This window comes from Halichoeres trimaculatus, unplaced genomic scaffold (genome assembly GCF_033239565.1).
Source record: "Halichoeres trimaculatus isolate MK-OKI-2021-1 unplaced genomic scaffold, fHalTri1.1 fHalTri1_scaffold_21, whole genome shotgun sequence".
NCBI lineage: Eukaryota > Metazoa > Chordata > Actinopteri > Labriformes > Labridae > Halichoeres > Halichoeres trimaculatus.
In genome coordinates, this window is record NW_027437199.1 from 11,242,681 (window position 1) to 11,265,121 (window position 22,441).

At 40.9% G+C, this 22,441-nt stretch overlaps 2 protein-coding genes across 2 annotated transcripts; both read left to right on the plus strand.

The window, feature by feature from the left end:
• The first annotated feature begins 2,420 nt into the window (after positions 1-2,420).
• On the plus strand, positions 2,421-15,337 carry mkrn1 (makorin, ring finger protein, 1). The gene is made up of 8 exons (XM_074697929.1): positions 2,421-2,577; positions 4,181-4,312; positions 10,762-10,943; positions 11,089-11,312; positions 11,488-11,702; positions 12,300-12,410; positions 12,750-12,894; positions 13,416-15,337. The coding sequence occupies exons 1-8, from the start codon at positions 2,504-2,506 to the stop codon at positions 13,626-13,628; spliced, it is 1,296 nt and encodes a 431-aa protein (XP_074554030.1). The 5' UTR covers positions 2,421-2,503; the 3' UTR covers positions 13,629-15,337.
• Positions 15,338-15,840: 503 nt separating this feature from the next.
• tmem121b (transmembrane protein 121B) lies at positions 15,841-22,403 on the plus strand. Its single transcript, XM_074697930.1, has one exon. The coding sequence runs from the start codon at positions 15,905-15,907 to the stop codon at positions 17,096-17,098; it is 1,194 nt and encodes a 397-aa protein (XP_074554031.1). The 5' UTR covers positions 15,841-15,904; the 3' UTR covers positions 17,099-22,403.
• The last annotated feature ends 38 nt before the right edge of the window (positions 22,404-22,441 follow it).

The window sequence follows — 22,441 nt, forward strand, 5'->3', positions numbered from 1 at the left end:
AAGTACTTTGTGGTCTTGATCTTCTTCACATCATTGGATTCAGACCCCTCAGGTCATCTGGGACAGGTTTTGCTTTCAGTATTTTTAGTTTAGGGTCTCATCTCAAATGTCTTGAGTGTCTTTGTGGTATTTTCTTGTTGCGTTGTTCCCCTTGGTGCTCATTTTGTTTCTCTTCGTGAACAATTTTTGTGTCTCTCTGATTAGTTTGAGCCTCTGGGGCTTCTCTTTGGTTGTTTCTCTTTTTTGGTACATTGTGTCTCTTTTTAACTTTCATTTGCATAATTTCACCCTGTTGCTTCATCATGTCTGTGTCCCTATTTGGTTATTCTGCGAATCCCTGTAATCCTTTTTTAGATTCCCTCTCACTGTTTGACCAGAATTATTAAGGCCTGGTCCAAAAAGCAGCTAAAACCTATGACACCTTCAACCTCTGGACCTGTGCTCTGGATTAATATTCAGACAGATTCATGAAGATTGGATGTTAATGACAACATAAACACAAAAGACAGACACACAAAAACAAGTGAGGATCGGGAAAAAACAACACAATGTCATTGGGAGGAGCAGTAATTACAAAATAACACAATAACATTACATTTAAAACTTACTCAATTCATTGCTCACTCCTTTGTCTATTGTCTTCTGTAAAGCTTGAAAATAATTTACAGTGCTGTTTTTAAGCAATGTTACACATGAGTCTCAGTATTTTTCATTATTTAGCCCCGTGTTTGCATGAACATACATGCCACAGAGTTGTTACAAATGCAGGGATCCAGTCTCTATCTGATCACACACTCATATTCTCCTCTGAGGGCCCATTATTAAAGAAGGACAAGAGGGACTGAGTCCTTACAAAAACTTACTCAATTCATTGCTCACTCCTTTGTCTATTGTCTTCTGTAAAGCTTGAAAATAATTTACAGTGCTGTTTTTAAGCAATGTTACACATGAGTCTCAGTATTTTTCATTATTTAGCCCCGTGTTTGCATGAACATACATGCCACAGAGTTGTTACAAATGCAGGGATCCAGTCTCTATCTGATCACACACTCATATTCTCCTCTGAGGGCCCATTATTAAAGAAGGACAAGAGGGACTGAGTCCTTACAAAGTACGCTAATGTAACTGATGTGCCATTGCCATGGTGACCACAGGATGTCAGCTCAGGTGATGAGAGTCTGAACAATATCAGGGACAGTGTTGTGGTGTTGTGCACCAAAACACAGGCTGTGGTAAAATGTCCTTCCACTTTAAACAGAGCAACTCAAACACGGAGCAGAGAGAGGCAAAGACAGTGATGGATGTAAAGACGATCTCTGTTTGTTCTGCTTTTATTCATTAGTTCTGTTCTGCATGGCCTGCTGTGTCTTTGAAACGTATTGACTCCTGAATCCAAGCAACACATTGTAATAGTTTTATTTCCAATGGAATGTCTGACCCTACATGAGCCTATGGGTCCTCTGGGATTACATACTCTTTGTTGGCTGGTTAGACCCACAACCAGATTCAAGATAAAGGGGGCCAGGCTCTTGGGGTCCAGCCTAGACTTTTTTCTTTCATTTTCAAAAAAGTAAAATAAGAATATAATTTTGCACTGAAATATTAACAACCATAGATATATTCGGCAGCCCATGAAATGTCACATCCAATTTGTGCCAAGCAGTATGCAAGAACGCAAACTGCTTGTTAAAATGCTGATGAACATGAACAAAATTTAAAAACTAGAATAAAAAGTTTAAATTTTGCTATTGGAAGGCAAGGAGCCGAGCAGGAGACCACTGTGAGCCTAAAAAAACAACAACAACAACAGGAGGACAAGTTTGGAAGTGTGTGGGATTCACTCTATCCAGTCTATGATTCTTTTTTCAGGGGTACCATCAAAAGTTAAGACATACATATGCTTTTTGAGGCCACTCTGTGTGTAAATCCCTGTGTTACAAAGCTCATTATCAATAATACTAATCATTAGGTGTATAGAATATCTTAAAATATCTATCCAGTATGATCTTATGTTCAGTTTAATTTATTACATCTATAACAAATGTGATTTTGCCTCTTACAAGATGATTTAACCAGGTTATCTATGGGTTCTGTAAACCAAATTATTTACAAAGTCTACCCTAATTTTCAGACAACAATCTGAACCTATTGTGTTTATCTTTTTAATGTCTTTATTTATATGACAGCATGTTTGCATTGAAGGCGGTGTTTAAAATCTAGGCTACATATTTGCATTATTACAGAAGGGAGAAAAAGATTGTTTTCCCCACGAGACGCCACGCCCCCTGCTATGACGCAACGGTGACTGTACCTATGAAAAATTGCCCCCCTCACTTCTGAAATGATGGCTACGCCCCTGTGATAATACAGCTTCTCCATAGAGAGCAGTGTACCCGGAATGGTCTTCGGAAAACTCCGTCGTGAATCGTACTTATACGGAAGAACCCGAGCCGTAGCGGAGCTGTCCGGAAGGTCCGGCTGTGGCGCCTCAACATAAACAGCTATGGCGGAGGCAGCAGTAGCGTCTACGGCGACTCCGGCAGTTACAGGAGGTTGGACCAAAAACGTAACTTGCAGGTAAGACAAGACAAACGAGGTCTTGAATATCAAACATGATTTTATCTTGTGTGGATTGACACAAAAATAGCGGGGATATGATGTTTAACGACCGACTGACAGGAGCGTCTTCCTAGTCTCGGTCAGCTGTTAGCTAGATAGCTGCTAGCTCCCATGACCGTTGAGTGTGTTGTTATGTTCCCACAGCTCTCTGATGGCATTGTAAGGTTAGCAGCCAGTTTGGTAGCGTACATGTTGTCAACGGAAAACTCTGCCAGCAGAAATGTCATGCTAACAGCGCTACTGACAAACAACAGAGGGATGTAAAGATTAACTAACATGGCTAGCTTTTAACATGACACTTTCACCTGTGAACTAACCAGTGTTGAAACGTCGAATTTGATGTTATAATAATTATATCATTGCTTGTTGTCTTACATGGGCAACATTAGCTATTTGTTTGCGATCGAGCTAAGATTAGCTTAAATGTGTTAACAACGTGAAAGACGACATTTACATCAACGTGAGGCTGATTTAAGTTTTGCTTTTTGTTTTACACAGGATACGCTGTATTGACATTATTATATATAACCGACGGTAATGCCAAAGGCTCGTGGGGATTATCAGATTTATAGGCTAAGAACAACACAAACAAAGAATAAACAAAGCACAAATCACTGCTGTTTGTGTGTATGTTTATTAAAGAGGGTTGTTGCCCCACTTTGTGTGTATGTGTGAGGGTATATTTAGGATGTTTTGAGTAAGTATGTGCTTAGAGGGTTGGGCATTTCTGGTATGAGGCTGATTAAGAAACATCTCCTTTTTGCCAACGATCGGACACATACAAGATAGTACACACAGCAGCCATGACATGATACTATAGGAGGGGCTTCCTTATATTAAAGTTTATCGCGATCTAATTCAGGATCTAATGCTAGTATAAGGTTATGATGCTTATCAATTCATCAATTTTGATCTTATCAACAAAAAAAAATGTTTCTCGAACTGGCCTTTTCCAAAAGTCACATATGAGTGTTTTTCGGTTTCAAGTTTACAGATCAGTACACTTCAAATACACCTGGCTCACAGACTAAACTAAGCTTCCATTCTCTTATTGTCTTATTAGAATGGGAGGAGATGTTTGCCAGTAGGGTACCCCATATTTTGCAGCGTGTATCTGTTGTGCCAAGTTGCCCGTCTCTCATGTAAAACCTCTAAAATAAAAAAATATCATACCACAAATCTCAGATTATCAGCTTGACCAAGATTTTCAGTGAATGTATTGACCTAATCTAATCTTAAATAGTTTAGTTTGATGGATCTCATGTGTTAATTTCTCTGATCAGGGGAAGAGAGTCAGTTATGTCAATCTGAAAAAGTATTTTGATGGTTTTTCATATCCTCTATCCTTATTGTAAATGCTTTGATAAATATTATTCCCTGTTGTCAATTTCTTAGTCTGCATATCAAAAGTCTTTCAGATTGCAAAAGTATCTCTTTGTGATTGTTGGGGTTCATTTGATTTGCATAATCCCTAATAATACTGAGCAGATGGATTCGTTATTTCAAAATGTACAAAAATATTGTAAAAAATCATGTTCTTTCTTTTGTGTTTGATTTTCAGATACTTCATGCACGGCCTTTGCACAGAAGGAGAAAACTGTCGATACTCCCACGATCTCACCAACAGCAAACCTGCAGCCATGATTTGCAAGTTCTTTCAGAAGGGAAACTGTGCCTATGGGGACCGGTGCAGGTAAAGAAAAAAACTCAAATGTTCGCTTTTTATTAGACTGGAAATGAGTTAAATGTGAGTGTCATTTAGAAAAAACAAACAAAAGAAGACATGGATGTGTTGTAACATGTTCATGGTCAGCTGCTGCTGCCTAAAAAAGTGCTCCAGTTGTCGGTGGAGCAGCGTTATGACTTCTCTTCTAAAAGTGTCTCTGCTTCTGAGAAGTGTTAGAGCTCCTCAAGGGGACGTGACACCTGAGACCGCTCCGAGTGTCAACATGTTGTTAGTCTGTGTCTGCTCCCGGCTGCTCCTCGTCTCACTTGGTCTGTGGCATCGCTGCAGAGCTTCAGATGTACAGCGTTCAAAAGAGGGAATGGAGAAAGTGTTCTTGTGGAAGCTTTGGCACATGGCAGATTGAAAAGATGGATAATATTTGGGGTTGTTGTTTGATAAGATTCCACCAGCAGGGTGAGATGCATGAAACTGAAAAAGGTTTATTTTATCTTGAAGGAACATACCACATTTGTTTCCCTCCCATTAAAAAAAGATTTTAAAGTGTATCTTGTTTACTCCACTGCAAGAGCTTACTATACATGACTTTTCTCTCTGGGCATTCCATTAAAAATGAAATGGAAAATTAGTTTGGCATTTAGATTTGGATGAGAATGTGAATTATCCACATGGTTTTTATCGCCATATGGCTGGTTTTATGTCACAAACACAAAGCAGACTCTGTTTTTTTATATATGAGGATGAAATGGGCCTCACCACGCAGCAGCCTCCTCTGAATGTGGTCATTAGTATTTATTTGCAGTGAAACACGCTCAAACACGCCGAGGCTTCGTCTTTTGAGTGGGGGGAATTAGTCTGCTGCTCTGTTGTCAGGCTTGAGTGTACCCAGACAGCAGCAGTAGCAGCAGCCTGTACAGACACTGTCTGCTGCGTGTCTGGCTGCATCCCCATAGTTACCAAGACCCTCTGAGGACCACCAGCTGCAATCAGGACTGCTTTCCTTCCTTACTTACCCACACACACACATACACACACACACACATCCTCATCATGTCACATGTTATGGTGTGTTCAGTGCCTGCAGGAAGCTTAAAGCTGAGTGAGTGCAGCTCTGACGTGTTCTGGTTGTTGTGTTGATTCACATTCCTCCATCCTTGAGACGGAGGTGTCCTCATTATTCCTGTGACCCCTGCATTAAGAGTCTATAGAAAGACTCTCCCTGTGGGGGTTTATTATGGTTCAAGTCCCCAGGCTCCATCTATTGTGGTGGGCTCTGTCTCGCTGCCTCTCTCTGTGTCTGTGTCTCTCCTGCAGCCCACAGGTCCAGACACAGTGCACTGCAGCTTGCATGGCAATTGCATAACGTTGTGTTTCCCTCTCTCTAAGCACCCTCCCCACCCTCCTCCTCCTCCTGCGCTGTTGCTGGGTTCCCTGGGTTCATTCTGCTGCAGCAGCCTCCTCTCTTATTTATGCATTGCTCCTCCAGCAGCCCCCCCTCCTCTCCCTGTGCTTCCAGTGGCTCTCAGGGAGCAGACTGGTTAACAGGGACGTCTGACAGAGGAGAGACGAGCAGCTCTTCCTTTTGTACCACTGCGTGCTCAGACTGTCATGGCCTGTTAGTCATGCTCTGTTGTAGCTGTGGAGTTGACATGTTTTGTACTGAGGACACTTTGATAGCTCCATGCATACCAAGAGTCTACCTGTCATCAGACTGCACCGTCAGTCTTTCAAAGTCTGCCTGATTAAATACTCACAGAGCAGGATTCACTCAGGTAATGACAGAGAATATGGCAGCTACATTCAGTCTGCAGTTTGTAACCTGGAAATCTAACTGCAAGTCTCCTCATTGTCACTTTTTATGTCTTTGTTGTCTTTATCTCTCTGATATATTTGTTTAAAGTATTTATAGTCTTTTGACGCCTGCCTGCCAAGCAGAGCAAGATTTAACTACACAACACTGACATTCAACATTAAACCGCTTCAGTCAGTGTTTAAATGGTCTTGATGACCTATTAAGTTATTTTTGTTGAGAAGAGGAGACCTCTGAGGGGACTTTAGCTCCAGGTAAAAACACAGAGCGTAATGAAAACCAAAGATATTCTTACTGAGTGGAGTAGGCTGTCAAGCTGTGAGCACGCAACGCTTAGAGATGTATGTGCACAGGGCAGGGCAAGAAGTTGGGACACTAAAGCTCCATTTTCGCCAAGCAGTTCATTACCTCTGCCAAGGAGGTTATGTTTTTGGGAGAGTTTATTTGTTTGTCTGTGAACAACATAACTCAAAAAGTAACTTGTGGATTTTGATAAAATTTTCAGGAAATGTTAAAAATGGAACAATGAAAAAGTGATTGAATTTTGGAGGGGATCTGGATCACTGTCTGGATCCAAGACTTTTTTTAAGGATTCTTTATTGTTGTGAGATAGGGCCATTTTCACCATATGTATATAGTTTCTGACAGATGTAAAAGTACGAACCAGATCCTGCCAATATGCTGGATACTAAGATCTGGAATATAAAATATGTAGTGAATATGTGTCGTCCCTAGGCCTGTCACGATAATCAATAAATCCATTAACCGAATAAATAAAAACGTCCTTGGTAAGTTTGCCAGCCTCAATAAACTGACACGTGCATGCATATTTGTTTTCCTCCTCTCTTTCGACCAAAGAGGCTGAATGAGAAGATGGCTCACTACGTCTATCTCTCCTAACATCAGGGTGCATAGGTTCTATCGCGGATTTAGCAGATTTATAGCGGAGTGAGCATCTGTCAAAAATGCGATCTTTGGGGTGAAGACGGGGCTGCTCCCGCGTACACACGGAGAGAGCTGAAGCGAGCGTCCTGATGGAAGGAGGAAACACAAGCTAATATGAGTGATGGCACGAAAGATACGGTTCTTAAGCCGCATGCCACAGTCCCAGTGTGGGAATATTTTGTTTTTTTATCAGAATGAACAAAGTGTGAGCTCATGAACACCAACCAGCTGATATGTCGCATTTGTTTGAAAAAAGTGGCGACGAAGAAGAAGAAGGAGAGGTGCAATGGAGCCTTGTTCTTTGACAATCCGCTCTTACTGAGGCTTTTGGTCTGCAAAGTAAATAGAAATAAAAGCGCCAAATGGTGGGCGCTCAAAGACAGCTACATTGCCAAAGAAATGCAGCCCTTCAATATGGTTGAAAGCCAGAAATGTTAAAAATGTTTGACAGACAGTACAGATTGACTGGGAAAAAGTACATGTTAGCTTATCTAGTCCCGTCCCCATTTCCTCAATATTTAGTCTCCTCTTTTTCACATATCATCAGATTATTATACATTTTGATTCCATTTACAGAAGTATGACATAATTCCTGATTGTCTTTTAGTGTCCATAGTTGATCTTTAATGTCCAATCCTTTGTTCCATGACTGTCTGCCCCTTTGCAGTTAGCTGGATATATACTGCTACCTCACTTGTCTTACACCATCACTTCATTAACTATCATTGTTTTGGAACATTTGTTCTTTCCTGCTGTCTTACAGACCAAACAAACCCACATGTTTACGTTTCAGCATCCTTCAGGTCTTGACAGTTTTTAGATGATACACACTTAGCTACTATCATCTTCATATCCGTCAAAGGTCATTTTGACATTTTTTTTCTTAAATATGTTCATGGAACTGCTGCACCTGGTTTCTCCTTGAAAGCTGTTCCATTGATCGACTCCACTAACTGTGATAGTCATGGCTTTCAATGTAGTTCTTACTTTTCTCTTTTTAAAAATAATTCCCCCTCTTAAGTTGTGTTTCGTCTCAGTGTTTTTGTCATCCAAGGTCTATTCTCTCTGCTTTGTTTTTTAAGCTTCAACTTTCTCACAGGGCAATATTTATCAAACAGTTTTGTAAATGTGTGTAAGAACTTGTTGTACGCACTGTTCACATCTGTGGCCTTGAGCACTTCTTCCCATTTTTCTTCCTTTAGAGCATTTTTAAATCTATTTAGATATATACGTCCGATTTAATTCTTGTGTTAATAGTTGTATACTGCATCTCTTTCCCCTCACAGGTCTGGCCACAGTTAACAGTTTTTTTTTTGCACTTTAGATTACTTAAAAAAATACTTAAACTCTCACAGTTGTTAGTTTTATTGCGCACTTTTAATATATATTTTTTAGTATTGATAAAAAAACAGTTATAAACTCAGAGATAGTTATTTGTTGTTTATTTGGACCTAATGGCAGAGTGACTGTGCTGTCTTTGTTCAAAGTGATCTGTCACTGTTAATTAAAATTTTATGTATCAAAAGTGCTAGTAGTATTGGTACTCAGTATTGGTGAGTACTCAATAAGGAGTACTCTTACTGGTATCGGTCTGCACAAAAAGTGGTATCGAGCATCCCTAGCTAAAACAAAGCGTTACAGTCAGAGGCTTGAATAAGTGTTTTCTAAAAAACAAGTGTGAGGAAAAATAGAGATTTTTTGAGCTGTAAACCACAAAACGCTACTGCAAAAGTTCAAAGCTAAAGATGCACAATACCATGTCTTTAATGATAACAACAAAGCATTGAAATAGTTGGAGCTAGGCCTGAAGTCAACGGGTTTGAGGTTTTTAGAGGCCAATAAAGACAACATGAATCAGTGTCTGAATCTTAAAGAGAGACTGAATAAATTTGTATAATGAAGCAATAACGTCTGTTGGACCCAGAGCTGAACTTTTGAGATGTAAAGTCAACATTACTGTGAACCACCACAGATGTAAGCACATGTCTGTATGTGCTTTATCCAATTTATAAGGGAAGGGCCAGAAAAACTAACAACTGAAGACATGCTGAAAATGCTCTATAAAGCCTTGAAATCAGCTCTGTGCTGCATATCTTTCACTGAGAAACAGTTTGTACTTTCAAACCGTGGCCTTCAAAAATACATGTGATGCAAACAACCTGCAGCTATCAGTTTTCTCCTCCAACATCACGCCGTGCACTCTGATGCTTAGAAGATACTGTATCTGTCTCTGAGGTTGGAAAACTCCTCTGCTCAACTCAACAGGGAAAATAACAGCTCACGTTCCACCTACATGCTCATTATTTACAGGGAGAGGCGAGATACTCTCACAAAACAGAAACACTAAGTGAGCAGTGGACATAGGTCTTTTTTGAAGGAAAAAAAGAGGACTGGTCTGACAAACTGAGCGCACTGAAGGTCGCACTCTCCATTGTAAAGCTTACTTTGTCCTTTGTCTCTGTAAACATCAGTTCCCGTCTCCAACAGGACACAGTTATTTAGACACTCATTTTACAGGTTGCTGTTTACATTTGTTCATCTGAGTTTTATATTACTCTAACTTTAAAGTTTTAATCCAGAGTGTAAAAGTTTAAAGAGGGGGTATTATACCTTTCCATATTTTAAACATGGATCTAAAGTAACAATGCTGGGTATCTAAATAAGGCATAGGCAAATTTGAAACCACTTCACGTTCTTATGTTGTGGAAATCCCTTATCCTGTCTGTAAGCAGTGCGTTCAAGAAACAGTGCGAGACCTTAAAAGGATCTTCATGACCATGCTTAAAGTGTTGAGGTCATTGCACAATGATCTCTCAACTAGTTCATGACATGTTGAACAGGCAGGCCTCAGACATCAAGGTCTTCCTATAGATCTCTGCTCACAGCAGGCCTCCAAAATGTCACGTTTCAGACAGAGGCTGAAATAAGCGTTCTCTAAAACACCAGTGTGAGAAAAATAAGGTCTTTTTTAAGCTGTAATCATGGAAAGCTGCACCAGGGGTTTGGGTGGAACAAAATAAAGTAGGGGTGGGAGAAAAAAATCAAAAATAGATATATCAGGGTTTTTTTGCAAAAAAAAAAAAGATTTTTTGTTTCAAATTCAAATTCTCCATTTCGGTCTTTGCTTACAAGCTGGATTGGAAAAAAGTTACCACCTTTCTCCAGCAGAGGGTGAAATGTTTCTCTCTGACTCAGTGATGTGCATTTCATAGGAAAATCTAGATCCTGATGTAGTCTGTAGACATTATCATCATCATTTAACTTTTTCACATGGTCTGGTGTTAAAAAAGCATACTAAAAAATCGTGAATAGAATTAAATTGCGAGAATAGCATATCGTCCCAGCCTTAAAGGCTTAATAAAGCACAGTACCCCCTCTTTAAACTGTCTTCCTGTGAGCAGTGTCGTGCAGTTTGATAACTATTATACCTAAATGGTTTAAACTAACAGGCCAGTTGTTAAGAGAAGTGGCCACAGATTGCAGGGCTGTCTTGAGATACAAAATCAATGGGAGAGTATCATCCAGACACGTTTTATTGATGCTCCCCTGGTTAAAATGCTGCTTCAGATGGCGTTAAGTAGGAGGGTCAGAGGCTTCAAATCTCTTGAGGCACTCGTTAACAATCAGTCGATTCTGGATTGTACCATCTGTACGCTGTGACTTTTGGTGTGTCATATAAACCTGGTCTTGTGCTCTTCTCCAGGTTTGAACACAGTAAACCAACAAAGAACGAGGAGCCGCCGACCTCTCAGACGCTGACGCTGCCTTCCGCCTCACTGGCCGGCCCATCAGACCCTGAAAACAGTGATCCAACACCTGGTCCAGGGACAAGAGACTGGGCCAATGCTGCTGAGTTTGTCCCAGGGCAGCCCTACTGTGGACGAGGTGAGTGATTGAAGACGCAGAATCGCACAAAGTAAGATATGAAGGAAAAGAGTCTATAGATTAAAGAAGGCATGTCGGTTTGTTTTCTTTCTCACTGAGCACAAATCAAAACTCGCTAAATGCTGCTTTTGTGTCGTGATATCAGCCGAGCCAGTGAAGGCTGAAAGTTCTGCCCCGCTCATCGAGGAGTTAGACGGGGACGCAGCGGTGGAGAACAAAGAGCTCAGGAAGCAGCTCTGCCCGTATGCCGCCGTCGGAGAATGTCGCTATGGGATCAACTGTGCCTATCTCCATGGCGATGTTTGCGACATGTGCGGCCTGCAGGTGCTTCACCCCACCGACAACACCCAGCGCTCCGAGCACACGAAGGTAACGCTAACAGACAGAATCCAGCTAGCTTTTTACGTTTCTGATTCAAAAGTGTCCTCATTGCTAAACAAATTCGAACTATATCTACCTGTTGAGTGTTATCAAGGTTAAGAGGAATTCTACTCTGCTGAAGGTTTAAGTTTAAACAAAGCGGTGTGTGTGTTTCTGCTGACAGGCATGTATCGAGGCCCATGAGAAGGACATGGAGATCTCATTTGCCATCCAGCGCAGCAAGGACATGATGTGCGGCGTGTGCATGGAGGTGGTGTTTGAGAAGGCTAACCTGAGCGAGCGGCGCTTTGGCATCCTCTCCAACTGCAGCCACTGCTACTGTCTGAAGTGCATCCGCAAGTGGAGGAGCGCCAAACAGTTTGAAAGCAAAATCATCAAGTGAGTCATTCAAACTCACAAGTTTGACGGCAGACACCAATCCTTGTTGTTTTTTTTAATGAGTTTCAGTCGTGAGGCTGTAATCTGTCTCTACCACTGAAAAATCTTTTTATGATTTACAACTCAAAAAATCCCTTTTTTCCCTCATGCTGGTGTTTCAAAAAAAACATATTTCCAACTCTGAGCGTCTGAAATGCTGTCTCCTTGAGGCACCCTGCTTCACAAACCCCCTTCCCTCTGATTGGCCAACCCTCAAGAAAACTATTGACAGACCTTGGTGTTTAAGACCTACCCCTTTAACATGTCATGATTCAGAAAGAATATCTTTATGTGATGACCTCATCATTTCAGTGAACTCAGAGATTTCTACAAAACAAATGAATATGTAAAACCACATGTTTGGTATGGATATCGTTGTTACTTTATAGTCATATTCAAATTTGGAAAAGCATGATACTTCCCTCTTTAAACTGTTGGAGAGAACCAAAACAAGCTGTCTCCCCACACACAGAGATGACGAGTTGAGGAAGTTAAAGAGGGTTAGTTTAGTTGACAGTGCTGCTCAGTAATGTTGCTCCTTGTCTCTATTTTTTGCAGGTCTTGCCCAGAGTGTCGAATTACATCGAACTTTGTGATACCAAGCGAGTACTGGGTGGAAGATAAAGAAGACAAACAGAAACTCATCCAGAAGTACAAGGACGGCATGGGGTACACACTGCAGAGAATACATCTACACACACACTGAACCATTAACCCAATGAAACATCTTTTAAAAAAACAGACTTGGAGCATGTTTTCCAGCACAACTTGGTCATACTTGGTTTGGCAATGTAAACATATGTTTGCTATGCCACTTAAGCTTTATGAGTTACAAGATTGAACTGAATTGAGAGACCCCTCTGGGATATGTCTCAGATGTGTCTCAACACATGGAACATGGTGTACATATATGCAGGGGTAAATCAGCTAGCTTTTGCTTTCTAACCACATAAAGATCAACCAGCTGACACAGTCTGACTTTATTTGTGCTGCATATTCCCCCCTCAGGAGCAAACCATGTCGATACTTCGATGAAGGTCGTGGAACGTGCCCCTTTGGCTCAAACTGCTTTTACAAACACGCCTTTCCTGACGGCCGGCTGGAGGAGGCTCAACCACAGAGACGACAGACCGGATCCAATAACAGAACCCGGGTAACGCCTCACACCTGCTGCTCAAATACACATTTACAAATGTCAATGAAAGTACATCCCTAGGACTGTCACCAAGACTATCACTGATTGGGCTCTTGTGGAAATGTTCAGGGCCCAGATTTACTTTACATCTGCCTAAATCAACACCAGTCTTCCTCCACTTGAGTGCCCTCTGCTGGATGTAGACGTAAAGTAAAAATGCCTCTAAAAACAAATTCACAGCAGCTCCTCTTTCAATAAGGAGTTGTGTGTTTGTACCATGTGCATTAAATGTTTTATATGATGAGTCAGTATGAAAACACATTTTTTGCAATCTTAGTGCAACGACTGCATTATGGTGTTAGTGTTAAAATGTACACTGACTCAGACCCCTAAGTTGTGACAGAGAGTAGAATCTGGGTCACTATTTTGATTTATTTAACTTTTTTCCTTTTTTTTCTGGCAAAAATCAGCCACCACATTTAACATTTCCAGAATTCTCATCATCATCATTTTTTACTATTTCATACTCTTCTCTCCAGAACTCAAGACGAACTCCTCTGTGGGACATCTTTGATGAGCGGGAGAGCACCGACTCCTTTGACAACGAGGACGAGGAGATGGTGACGTTTGAGCTGAGCGAGATGCTGCTCATGCTTCTCGCCGCAGGGACGGATGACGAGGTGACGGACTCAGAGGATGATTGGGACTTGTTTCACGAGGAGCTAGACGATTTCTATGAGATTTACCTATAGCAGCCCCACCCATTCTGAAACCCCCTTCCCCCTGTATACTAGACTACACTACACTAGAATGGACTGTCTTGTGCGAGTGATGGACAGTAGCTTTCTCCCCCCTCTGTATTGTGGCAGTGCCTTTAAGCAGGCCATTAAAAATGAACTTATTAAATATTTGAAAAAAAGACAAAAAAAAAAAACTCGTCAGTGCGCTCGTGCTAAACATTTTTTATCCTTGTGAGTCTATCCGTGCGGTACGTGTAAAAATATAAAATCGACAAAAAACTCAGATTTAACTCAAATTATCTTCAAATATTGCTAATAAACATTGTCAAGTTTATTTGTGGGTGTGGGTTTAACTCAAACATCCATGTGAGACTCTGGGGATTCACTCAGCACATTTTCTGTCAGTGTGACAGCATGATGTAAGATTTTAACCACAGATTTCTTTATTAAAGCTACTCGGACACAACATGGTGTGCTGAACTTACATATTTCACCACTATCACCTGCTCTTTCTGTAAAACTCTGCACCTACTGAAGCTGCATTAAAACCAAAAGAAGTCAAATGTGTTCAGTTTAAAACCACTGACACTAATCCTGAGCAGTCATCTTTGTTACTCAGATTTCAGCTGCAGAGCGGCTCAGATCTCAGTGTTCAAATCTAAATGCAGCGGAAGGTAGGTGAAATTAAAAATTCAGAGAAAGGCACAAGTAGTGACGCAGAGTTCTGATCACAACCATTGTTTTTTCATCAAGTCCTGTCAAACCAAATACAGATTTAAGGTGACAAATAATGATCACTTCAATGAACTATCTTCAGGTTATTTTTTGAAATAGATTTCATTAATTTTTGTTGGTCCATAAGTGTCATCAACTACAAAATATTGCTTGTGCCGGCTTTTTTTTTTTTTATAAAGGCCTGTTGTTTCCACAACCCAAAGATAAAAAAAATTGGATCTTGCAGAGGAGTTTCCAGAAAGAAACTCATGTAACATACAGCGTCAAAGATAGGTCGACTTTTTTATTAAAACCTCAACCCAGTCAATGAGTTTTTGAAAGTCTTTATCTTCTCACATTTGAACTCCACATGTAGAGTTTTTACACTTCAGCATGTACAGAAACCGACTTCCTCAGCACACTTACTCAAGTCTAAAGTAGTATGATCACTGCTGCCCCTGGTGGCTGAAAGAAGTACTATAATACAGCTTCTACTGACCAAAACAAAAGGCACTAAGTTTGTCCTGCCACCACCAGAGGCAGCACTGAGTGGTTTCCATTTCTTCATGAACACTGAAAATAAGCTGCTCAGGCTCTGAAGAGACCTGGACCCCTCATGGATCAGGCTCAGGTACAAATCTTCACACCTGTAGAGGAAATGTCAGGCTTTGAAGTCAAATGAGTTCACTGTGCAAGATCTGATTCACTTTCTTTAGCCAAACATGAGAAACAAATACAGACATCTCCTCCCGTCCTTTGTTCTTTCAGTGAGCACCCAGAAACACCTCACAGGCAGATACTGTCTGTTAGGTGACCACGTAACACGGTGTGTTATCAGACCCTCCTCGTGTATATTGACCCTGCTCTGAGTGATACATATTTAACCTCCTGACAGCTGGTCTCAACCTGTTGAACTCCATTGGAATGCATATGTTTATACTGAAATGTGTGTTTTCTATGTTCCACAACATCCATCCTAACTTGAATTAAAGTTTATTATCAATCTCTCTCCCTCCCTCTTTCTTTCTTTGTTGAGTCTACATGAGTTCTCTTACTTTGCATACTCAAAGCACAGAGACACGTCTGAAGTTTGTCATACCCAACTAAAGCTGCATAAATCACAAATTGTTGTCTTGGTAAAGATAACATGAAGATGTAGCTTCTCTACCTCACACATTAAGGAAAACAGTCAATTCTCAGCTTAAAATTCATTTTAACTCCTTCTCTAATAGCATGTATATCACACATTAAATCTTATGGAGGACAGAAATACATATATTACTGTTACAACTGAAAAAAAAAAAACTGAAACAGCTTTAACTGACAACTGAAAAAAAAAAATTCAGCTGCAAATGAAAAATTCAAACTTAAACTCTTCATATTCAGTGAAATATCTTTGATAAGCCTTAGTCAGAGATGATTAGAAGCATCCTTTGTGTACCAAACATATTAAGTGATGCAGCTGCAGTCCAGTCCAGTAGAGTCCATGCCTGTGTTTGCGCATGTCCGTTTCTCTCCTATAAAAACAACGGACAGCCAGAGGAGAGCGAAAAGGGAGGAACCGCAGAAATACAATGATCTCTGAAGCTGGGAGCGACAATCTGAAGGCCGAACATTTCTACACCGAACCGAGCTTCATCCCAGACTCCCCCGTCTCCTCCTCCTCCTCTTCCTCCTCCTCCTCCTCCCCTCTGGGTTCCGGGCCGCTCAGCCGGAGGCGGGACCCGCAGACCAGCAGCGGCAGCATCGTCCCGGAGGAGAGCGGCAGCATCCAGCCTCTGGTGGCCTCCGCCCGAATAATGACATCTGGGGAGTTCAACCAGAGCGCCCCGCTTCTAGCGCACAGATCCACGCGTAGCCTGATGTACAAAACACTCTGCTTCCTCCTACTCATCTTCCAGGGCGGCGTCCTGGACTTCTACCTCATCATCTTCACAGACCTGTACTGGTGCTCCTGGATCGCAACGGACCTTGTGGTCATCTCCGGCTGGGGGATTTTCTTCATGAAGAACGCGCGCAGTAAGCGCGAGCGGGCCTGCGGCTTCCACCAGAAGAGCTCCATCTTCGGCTGCAACCTGGGAGAGTTCACCTACGCCTACCTGGCCTGGCTCATCTATGTCATTGCCTGCACCCCGAAGGTGGTTCTGGTCCTGGAGACCTCCATTCTGGATCTGATAGCCCTGAAAGTCCCGTGTGGGGTGACTGGGTTCAAGATCATCATGCTGCTGTCCGCGCCGCTCCTCTTCTGCCTCATCAACTCCATCATCGAGGACCTGAACGGAGCCACGCGCCACCACTCGCACAGCTGCTTCATGAGCACGTGCCTGGACCTGCTGGACTGCTTCACCCTGATGGAGATGCTGCTGCGGGGAGAGATCCCCACCCTCTACCTGAAGTACACGGTGGTGTCGGTGTACTTCGTGGCCCTCGCGGTACCGGTGGTCTGGCTGTACGAGCTGACCGCCTCCGAGCTGCGCTGCCGCTGGCTGTGCGCACGCTTCTGCACCGGCCTGCTGGTTAACGCCCCCTTGCTGGTGGTCCGCTGCTTCCAGGTGTACGTGTACAAGCTGCCGGTGTCTGTGTTCATGTTGAAAAACATCTTCTTCCTGGCCTGCAGGCTGCTGGAGCTTGTGGAGCAGTGCGTGGCGGTGCGGGGGGTCCGCAAGCTGGCCGGCAGCAGCAACACCGCCCAGTTCTCCCACTGCGTGTCCGAAAACGACATGTGTCCGCACGGGTACGTCAACACGCTGGCTGTCACTCAGTCCTAGAGGCCGAGAGCCTGGAAAAAAAAACCCCGAGTTTTTGAGGCCTGTCAGTAACCCACTGGACCAGTCTGCAGCTCTCCGACTGTAAAATCCAGAAAACATACATCCGGATTACGATTTGAACTCCTGCTTCCTGACAGTGTGTTTGGATGAGACTTAAACTTAATGTAAGAAACTTTCTCTAAGAAACTTAAATCATCGTCCTCTGAGGTTAAATTTACAGGGTTAATCTGCCATATTTTTTAAATCATTAAGATTTTTACCTCCAGTAACAGCAGGGCCAAATCAACCTGCATGCCAGTGAGCCTGGGCAAAGTCTCTCTCATCATGTCACTCTGGATAATCCTCACAGCACACACATAAGACCACAGTGTCGTTTAAGTGTGTTATATCAAAGAATTCCCCTGTGTGTTGTAAGGATTATTCTCAGTGATGTGGATAGTCATTGAAAAAGCTATGATGTAAAAATCCATTGATGTAGAAAACTTTAAGCAAAAATTCTCACTAAATAATCCATCAAATGTTTGATAAAATTATAAAAAGATGATCTGCAGGGTTAGTCTACATCTAATCCACAGTATAGTCTTAATGTGATGACACATACGTCACCGTTGTAGTTTGCTGAGGGGGCCTTTTGTTTTCCAGCCTGACATAACACTCCATTTCTAAAACCACTCTGCAAAATTGCAAACATGTATCTTTAACATTATCCTTCATACATCAGTGTTACTCAAGATGGTCAGATTATTAAGTGCTGCCAAGTTCCTGCAGTAAGAAAACATTAGGGCCTGATCATAAGATCAGAAATATGAGGTGGAAGACATTTTATTTTATCTTGCAACTTGGTCAAATGTTCAGTATTATTCCCTGATAGTTTGTTTGTAGTATAGAAGAGTTGGTCAATCTCGGGTCAGCATAAAAATCAGTCTGTATGGAGAGCAAAAGCAGGCAGAACACAATCCACCTAAATGATTTACCAGGTAACATCTGAGGAACATTTATTTCTCTCTATAGAGAAGTATCAGCATGATGAACGAATCAGCGTTTATAAATCAACTTCCATTTAACAAAAAAATATTTGAAAAGTTAGTTCGGAAAACTTATTATTTACAGTGAAACTGAGTCTTAGCAGAAACAGATGAAGCTGCAGACAAGTTTAAGGCTGAACTTCTCCCCCCATTTTTTCTGAAAACATGTTTGCTGCTTATGTTATGAACTGGAGTAAAAACAATGCGGGGAAGCCTCCAAAGAACATACTATTCACTGCGAAACTGAGACTCACCACAGGTAATCAGTATCTCATTAAGTGACGCTCATTGCTGTAAGCTGAATTCCATCAGAGAAAAATCCTCCAGAGAACCTCATTCACTAAAAACACAGGGGAACTTATTATTTTGAATCTTTGGCACTAATGATGGCAGTTTGGTCTTATTCTCAACAATTTAATCCAAAAGAAAAAAAAAACAGTCTTCCACCTAAAGGCCCTCTCCATGTAGTGGTGAGATTAATAATAGCACTAACAAAACAGGATGTATCCTTTACTACCTGAGGCTGCTGCTGCCTGCTAATTAATCCAGCTAAGTTGAACCAAAACCCACTTTGCTCTTGCATGTGGTGATGCAAATGAGAACGCAGACATAGATGTATTATTGTGGGCTGGAAACCTGTTCAGAGGGGTTTGGTTTTGTGTAGGTGGTCAGATATCTAAATCTCTGAGACCTGGGAGCTGACTCATCCCTCTGAGCTCTCTGATGACATTTTACATAACAGTAGGACAGATATTCTGCTTTCTGGACCTTGAACACATCACGTGTACCAGCCTTAGCGCTCCTCTTCAGCTCATCTACAGGTGCTACAGTCAGACCAACGCCTGCAATAGAAAAAAACTGGACTAACTTCAGTGAGATGGACCTTTCCCATGTGTGTGTGTCAGTGTGTGAGTCCCACACTGTACAGAGATCAACTGTGGACATGTTGGGACGTGAAGTGCACTTTGACTCCTCCCCCTGTGTATATAGATATTTTCTATGGATGGCACTGTCGTCTGCAGGTCTGTGCTGGTTCTGTCTAGTTCTGACAGTGAAGTAGAAGTAAGTGTGTGTGTGCTTGTGTGTGTTTGTGCGTTAAGACCCAACAGTGCCACGAACAGGTTTCATACTGCAGTCCTTTTCAAGCAGACCCCTGCCAACAGGAGCGTCTGTTGGTGTCTCTGGCTTGGTTACTGTTCTACTTCTGTCCCGAAAGATCACCAGGAGCTCTGCACATCAAAACCCAAACAACATTTTTTTTTCAGTACACCATTTCATCTGCTGGAAGCTCTGCATGTTTCAAAACAAAAAGTGAGACAAAAATCCTGTATCGAACAAAAAGAGATAAAGGAGAGTATTGAAAAATAAAAACGCCGCAAAAAAGTTTAAAATCAGGAGATGAAAGGGGATAGGTGTGGCCAGAAGTTGTTATTATGACAGTTAATGTCACAGTCACAATATAAAAAGTAAATTGGTAAACATTTATCGAACATTACATTTTTAAGTTGTGGGAAAAATTTAAATTGTAAAATCAAAAGTCATATTAATGAGATATAAATTGACTTTTGATATTAAAAAATAAAGGAATGGGATAAAACATTAAAGGAAAAACAAGCTGAAATTCAATATTTTTGGGAGAAGTTACAAACAAGGTGTCACGCTGGATAAAATGTCCCAACTATGGGATGAGAAACAACAGTTAGAAAAAAAAAATTCACCTTTAATAATTCTGAGATGAAACAAACATAAAAAGATATGATTTTACAGAGGAATGACATCAAAAAAGATTAAAGGAAAAACTATTGTATTTAATTTGTTGTTTTTCTGAAAAATAGATAGATAAATAAATAAATAGATGAATAAAAATAATAAGTTAAAAGGTGTAAAGTGTGAAATTCAATATCCAAACAATAAAATGAAAACAGTCACTTGGTCAAAAAAAATTGAGTTAATAACCACAGTAAGGAATTTAGAAAAAAAAAGAACTTTGGTTTGTGACTACAAGATAAATGAATTTATTATGAAAAGTGGAAATTGTGAATTAAATTATGAAGTTATTGAACAAGTCAAAGTTAAAATGAGAAGGGTTACACCTTTTTTCAGATGGTTCTTAATTTTACAGTCATTTTGACCCACATTATTAGAGTTCACCTTTGTATTCTTTTTTCTTTTTCTTTTTTTTAATGTAAACGCTGTTTTTTTTTCAGAATTCAGTTTTATGCAATCTCATCATAACGACTGATCACTTCAGTTTTACAAATCAAAGACCCCTGTTTACTTTTTGTCTTTATTGGACTTAATGGGCTTCCATATGATCCTGATTAAAACAAACAAACATTGTAATAATTCTAAAACATATGATTAATTATTTACTTTTTTTTTATCTTTGCAAAAAATGTCAATATTCTCAGCAGGTTCTGGTGAAGTGTCTTTTTCAGCACACCTCACTGGTGTTTATGTGATTCATCAAACAATCCATTTAAAAGGGGGCCACAGATATCTAATATGGTGTGTTGAAAAGGACATGTTTTTCAGTGTCTGTTGGAGTTTATACAAACAAGACAATCTCTGTCCTGGTGTTTCTAAACACAACAGGTGACATCCTCTAAGTGGGTCGTCTACGTACTCACTGCTTTGTTTGAACGGTAGAAGCAGTTAGAGTCAGACATTAGACACCTCTCTGTAAGCCTGTAGTGATGCTGTCTTAAAAACACAAGTGTGTTAGAAATGTGTCTTAAGACAATGTAGTTTGTGCAATATGAGGAGTCTGAGCAAGTTTTAGTGCCTATTTTGATTTTAAACATTTTTATTCTGATGTTAAAGGCAAAACCACAGAGTCTGACACTTGGATGTAGTCTGGATTTGTTGGACTCTGAGTGATTGATGTGTGGAGGTCAGAGGCTGTGCCTTGTGAAGGAGGGATGGATGACAGAGGGTTTGATGTTTAAGGTGGAAATATACAGATTCAAGTCTCCTTTAATACACCATGATGTTCATCCAAAAAATAATGGTTCCATTCAGATCATCAAATACCAGCTAATGGAGTCGCCGCCTGCTGGCTATTAGGAAGAATGTTGCAAGTTATGGAAGCTACACATTTTTCTTAAGGTGTGTTCAGACCAATGTAAACTGAAACAACAAAAGTCAATCGCAAAACACATTCATGCTGCTTCAATCATAACGGTCTGAACACGCCTCCTTATGCAGTACTGCCATCACTAATCACAATTGCGATGTTTTCCATGCTACAGAAATGACCTCCATTCTTCCAAAACTAGTATCTTTTTAAGGCTCATTCTGCGGGACTGCACTGCAGTAAAGCCTCTGTTAAGTTTGCTATTTACAGTGAAACCAAGTCTCACCTAAGATATTAGGCTGCAGACATAACTTGAGGGGTGAATTCCTCTTCTCATATGATCTGAACAAAGTTGCTGCTCATGTTGTTTATTTGACTGAAAACAAAGCAGGAAAGCTTCTTTGGAAATTACTATTTACTGTGAAACTGAGACTCACCACAGATAAGCGTCTGTCTTTCAACTGAAACTGGTAGCGAAATTCTATCAGAGAAATCTCCTCCAGAGAACCTAATGAACTACAAAAAGAAGTCATTTTTCTAACATGATCTGAACACACCTTTCCAGGTTGCTGATGAGTGATGACCTTGATGTTTGACCTCTCAGACAGCGTCACCGAGCCGCTGCTATAATGAATCCTGCTCCTCTGCTTTCTCCTGCTTGTGTTTGATTGTTTCTATCCTGCCAAAGTGTTATCAAAGTTATATTTTATACTCTTTTGTATGAGTTCCTCGTGCCAGTGATCTGCCAGACTTTGCTTACGTATCCTGCGCTGTTTAAACGCTTTCTAACAATCTTTATTTGTATTTGCACATGAGGCTTAACCGCACACTTTAACCCTTTGTTTACATAGAAATGAAGGATTTTTGAGCCTTTAACCTGCATGAAGCACAGAACATGAACTCAATGAAACTACCAAAGGCTTAACGGACCTGATCATGTGACACAGACTCTAATGTTTCTCCTTCTTTGGCTAACGTGCAATGAAAAACTCAAAGTGTGCAATGCTTACATGCTCCTGTCCTCTCTTATCTGGGCTTTCCTTTTCTTCAAACTTGTTTACAGGGAAAGAACATTTCTATTGTTTACAGACAGGACTCCACCTGTACTGTTGATGTGGTGTTTATCTGTACTGATATAATCCAGTTTGTGTGCTGTAGATGTGAGACGGAGCATTGTGTGGTTAAAGCTGAAATAAATCTGAATCCAGTCAACTGAAAAAAAGTGATTCTTGGTTTTTAATA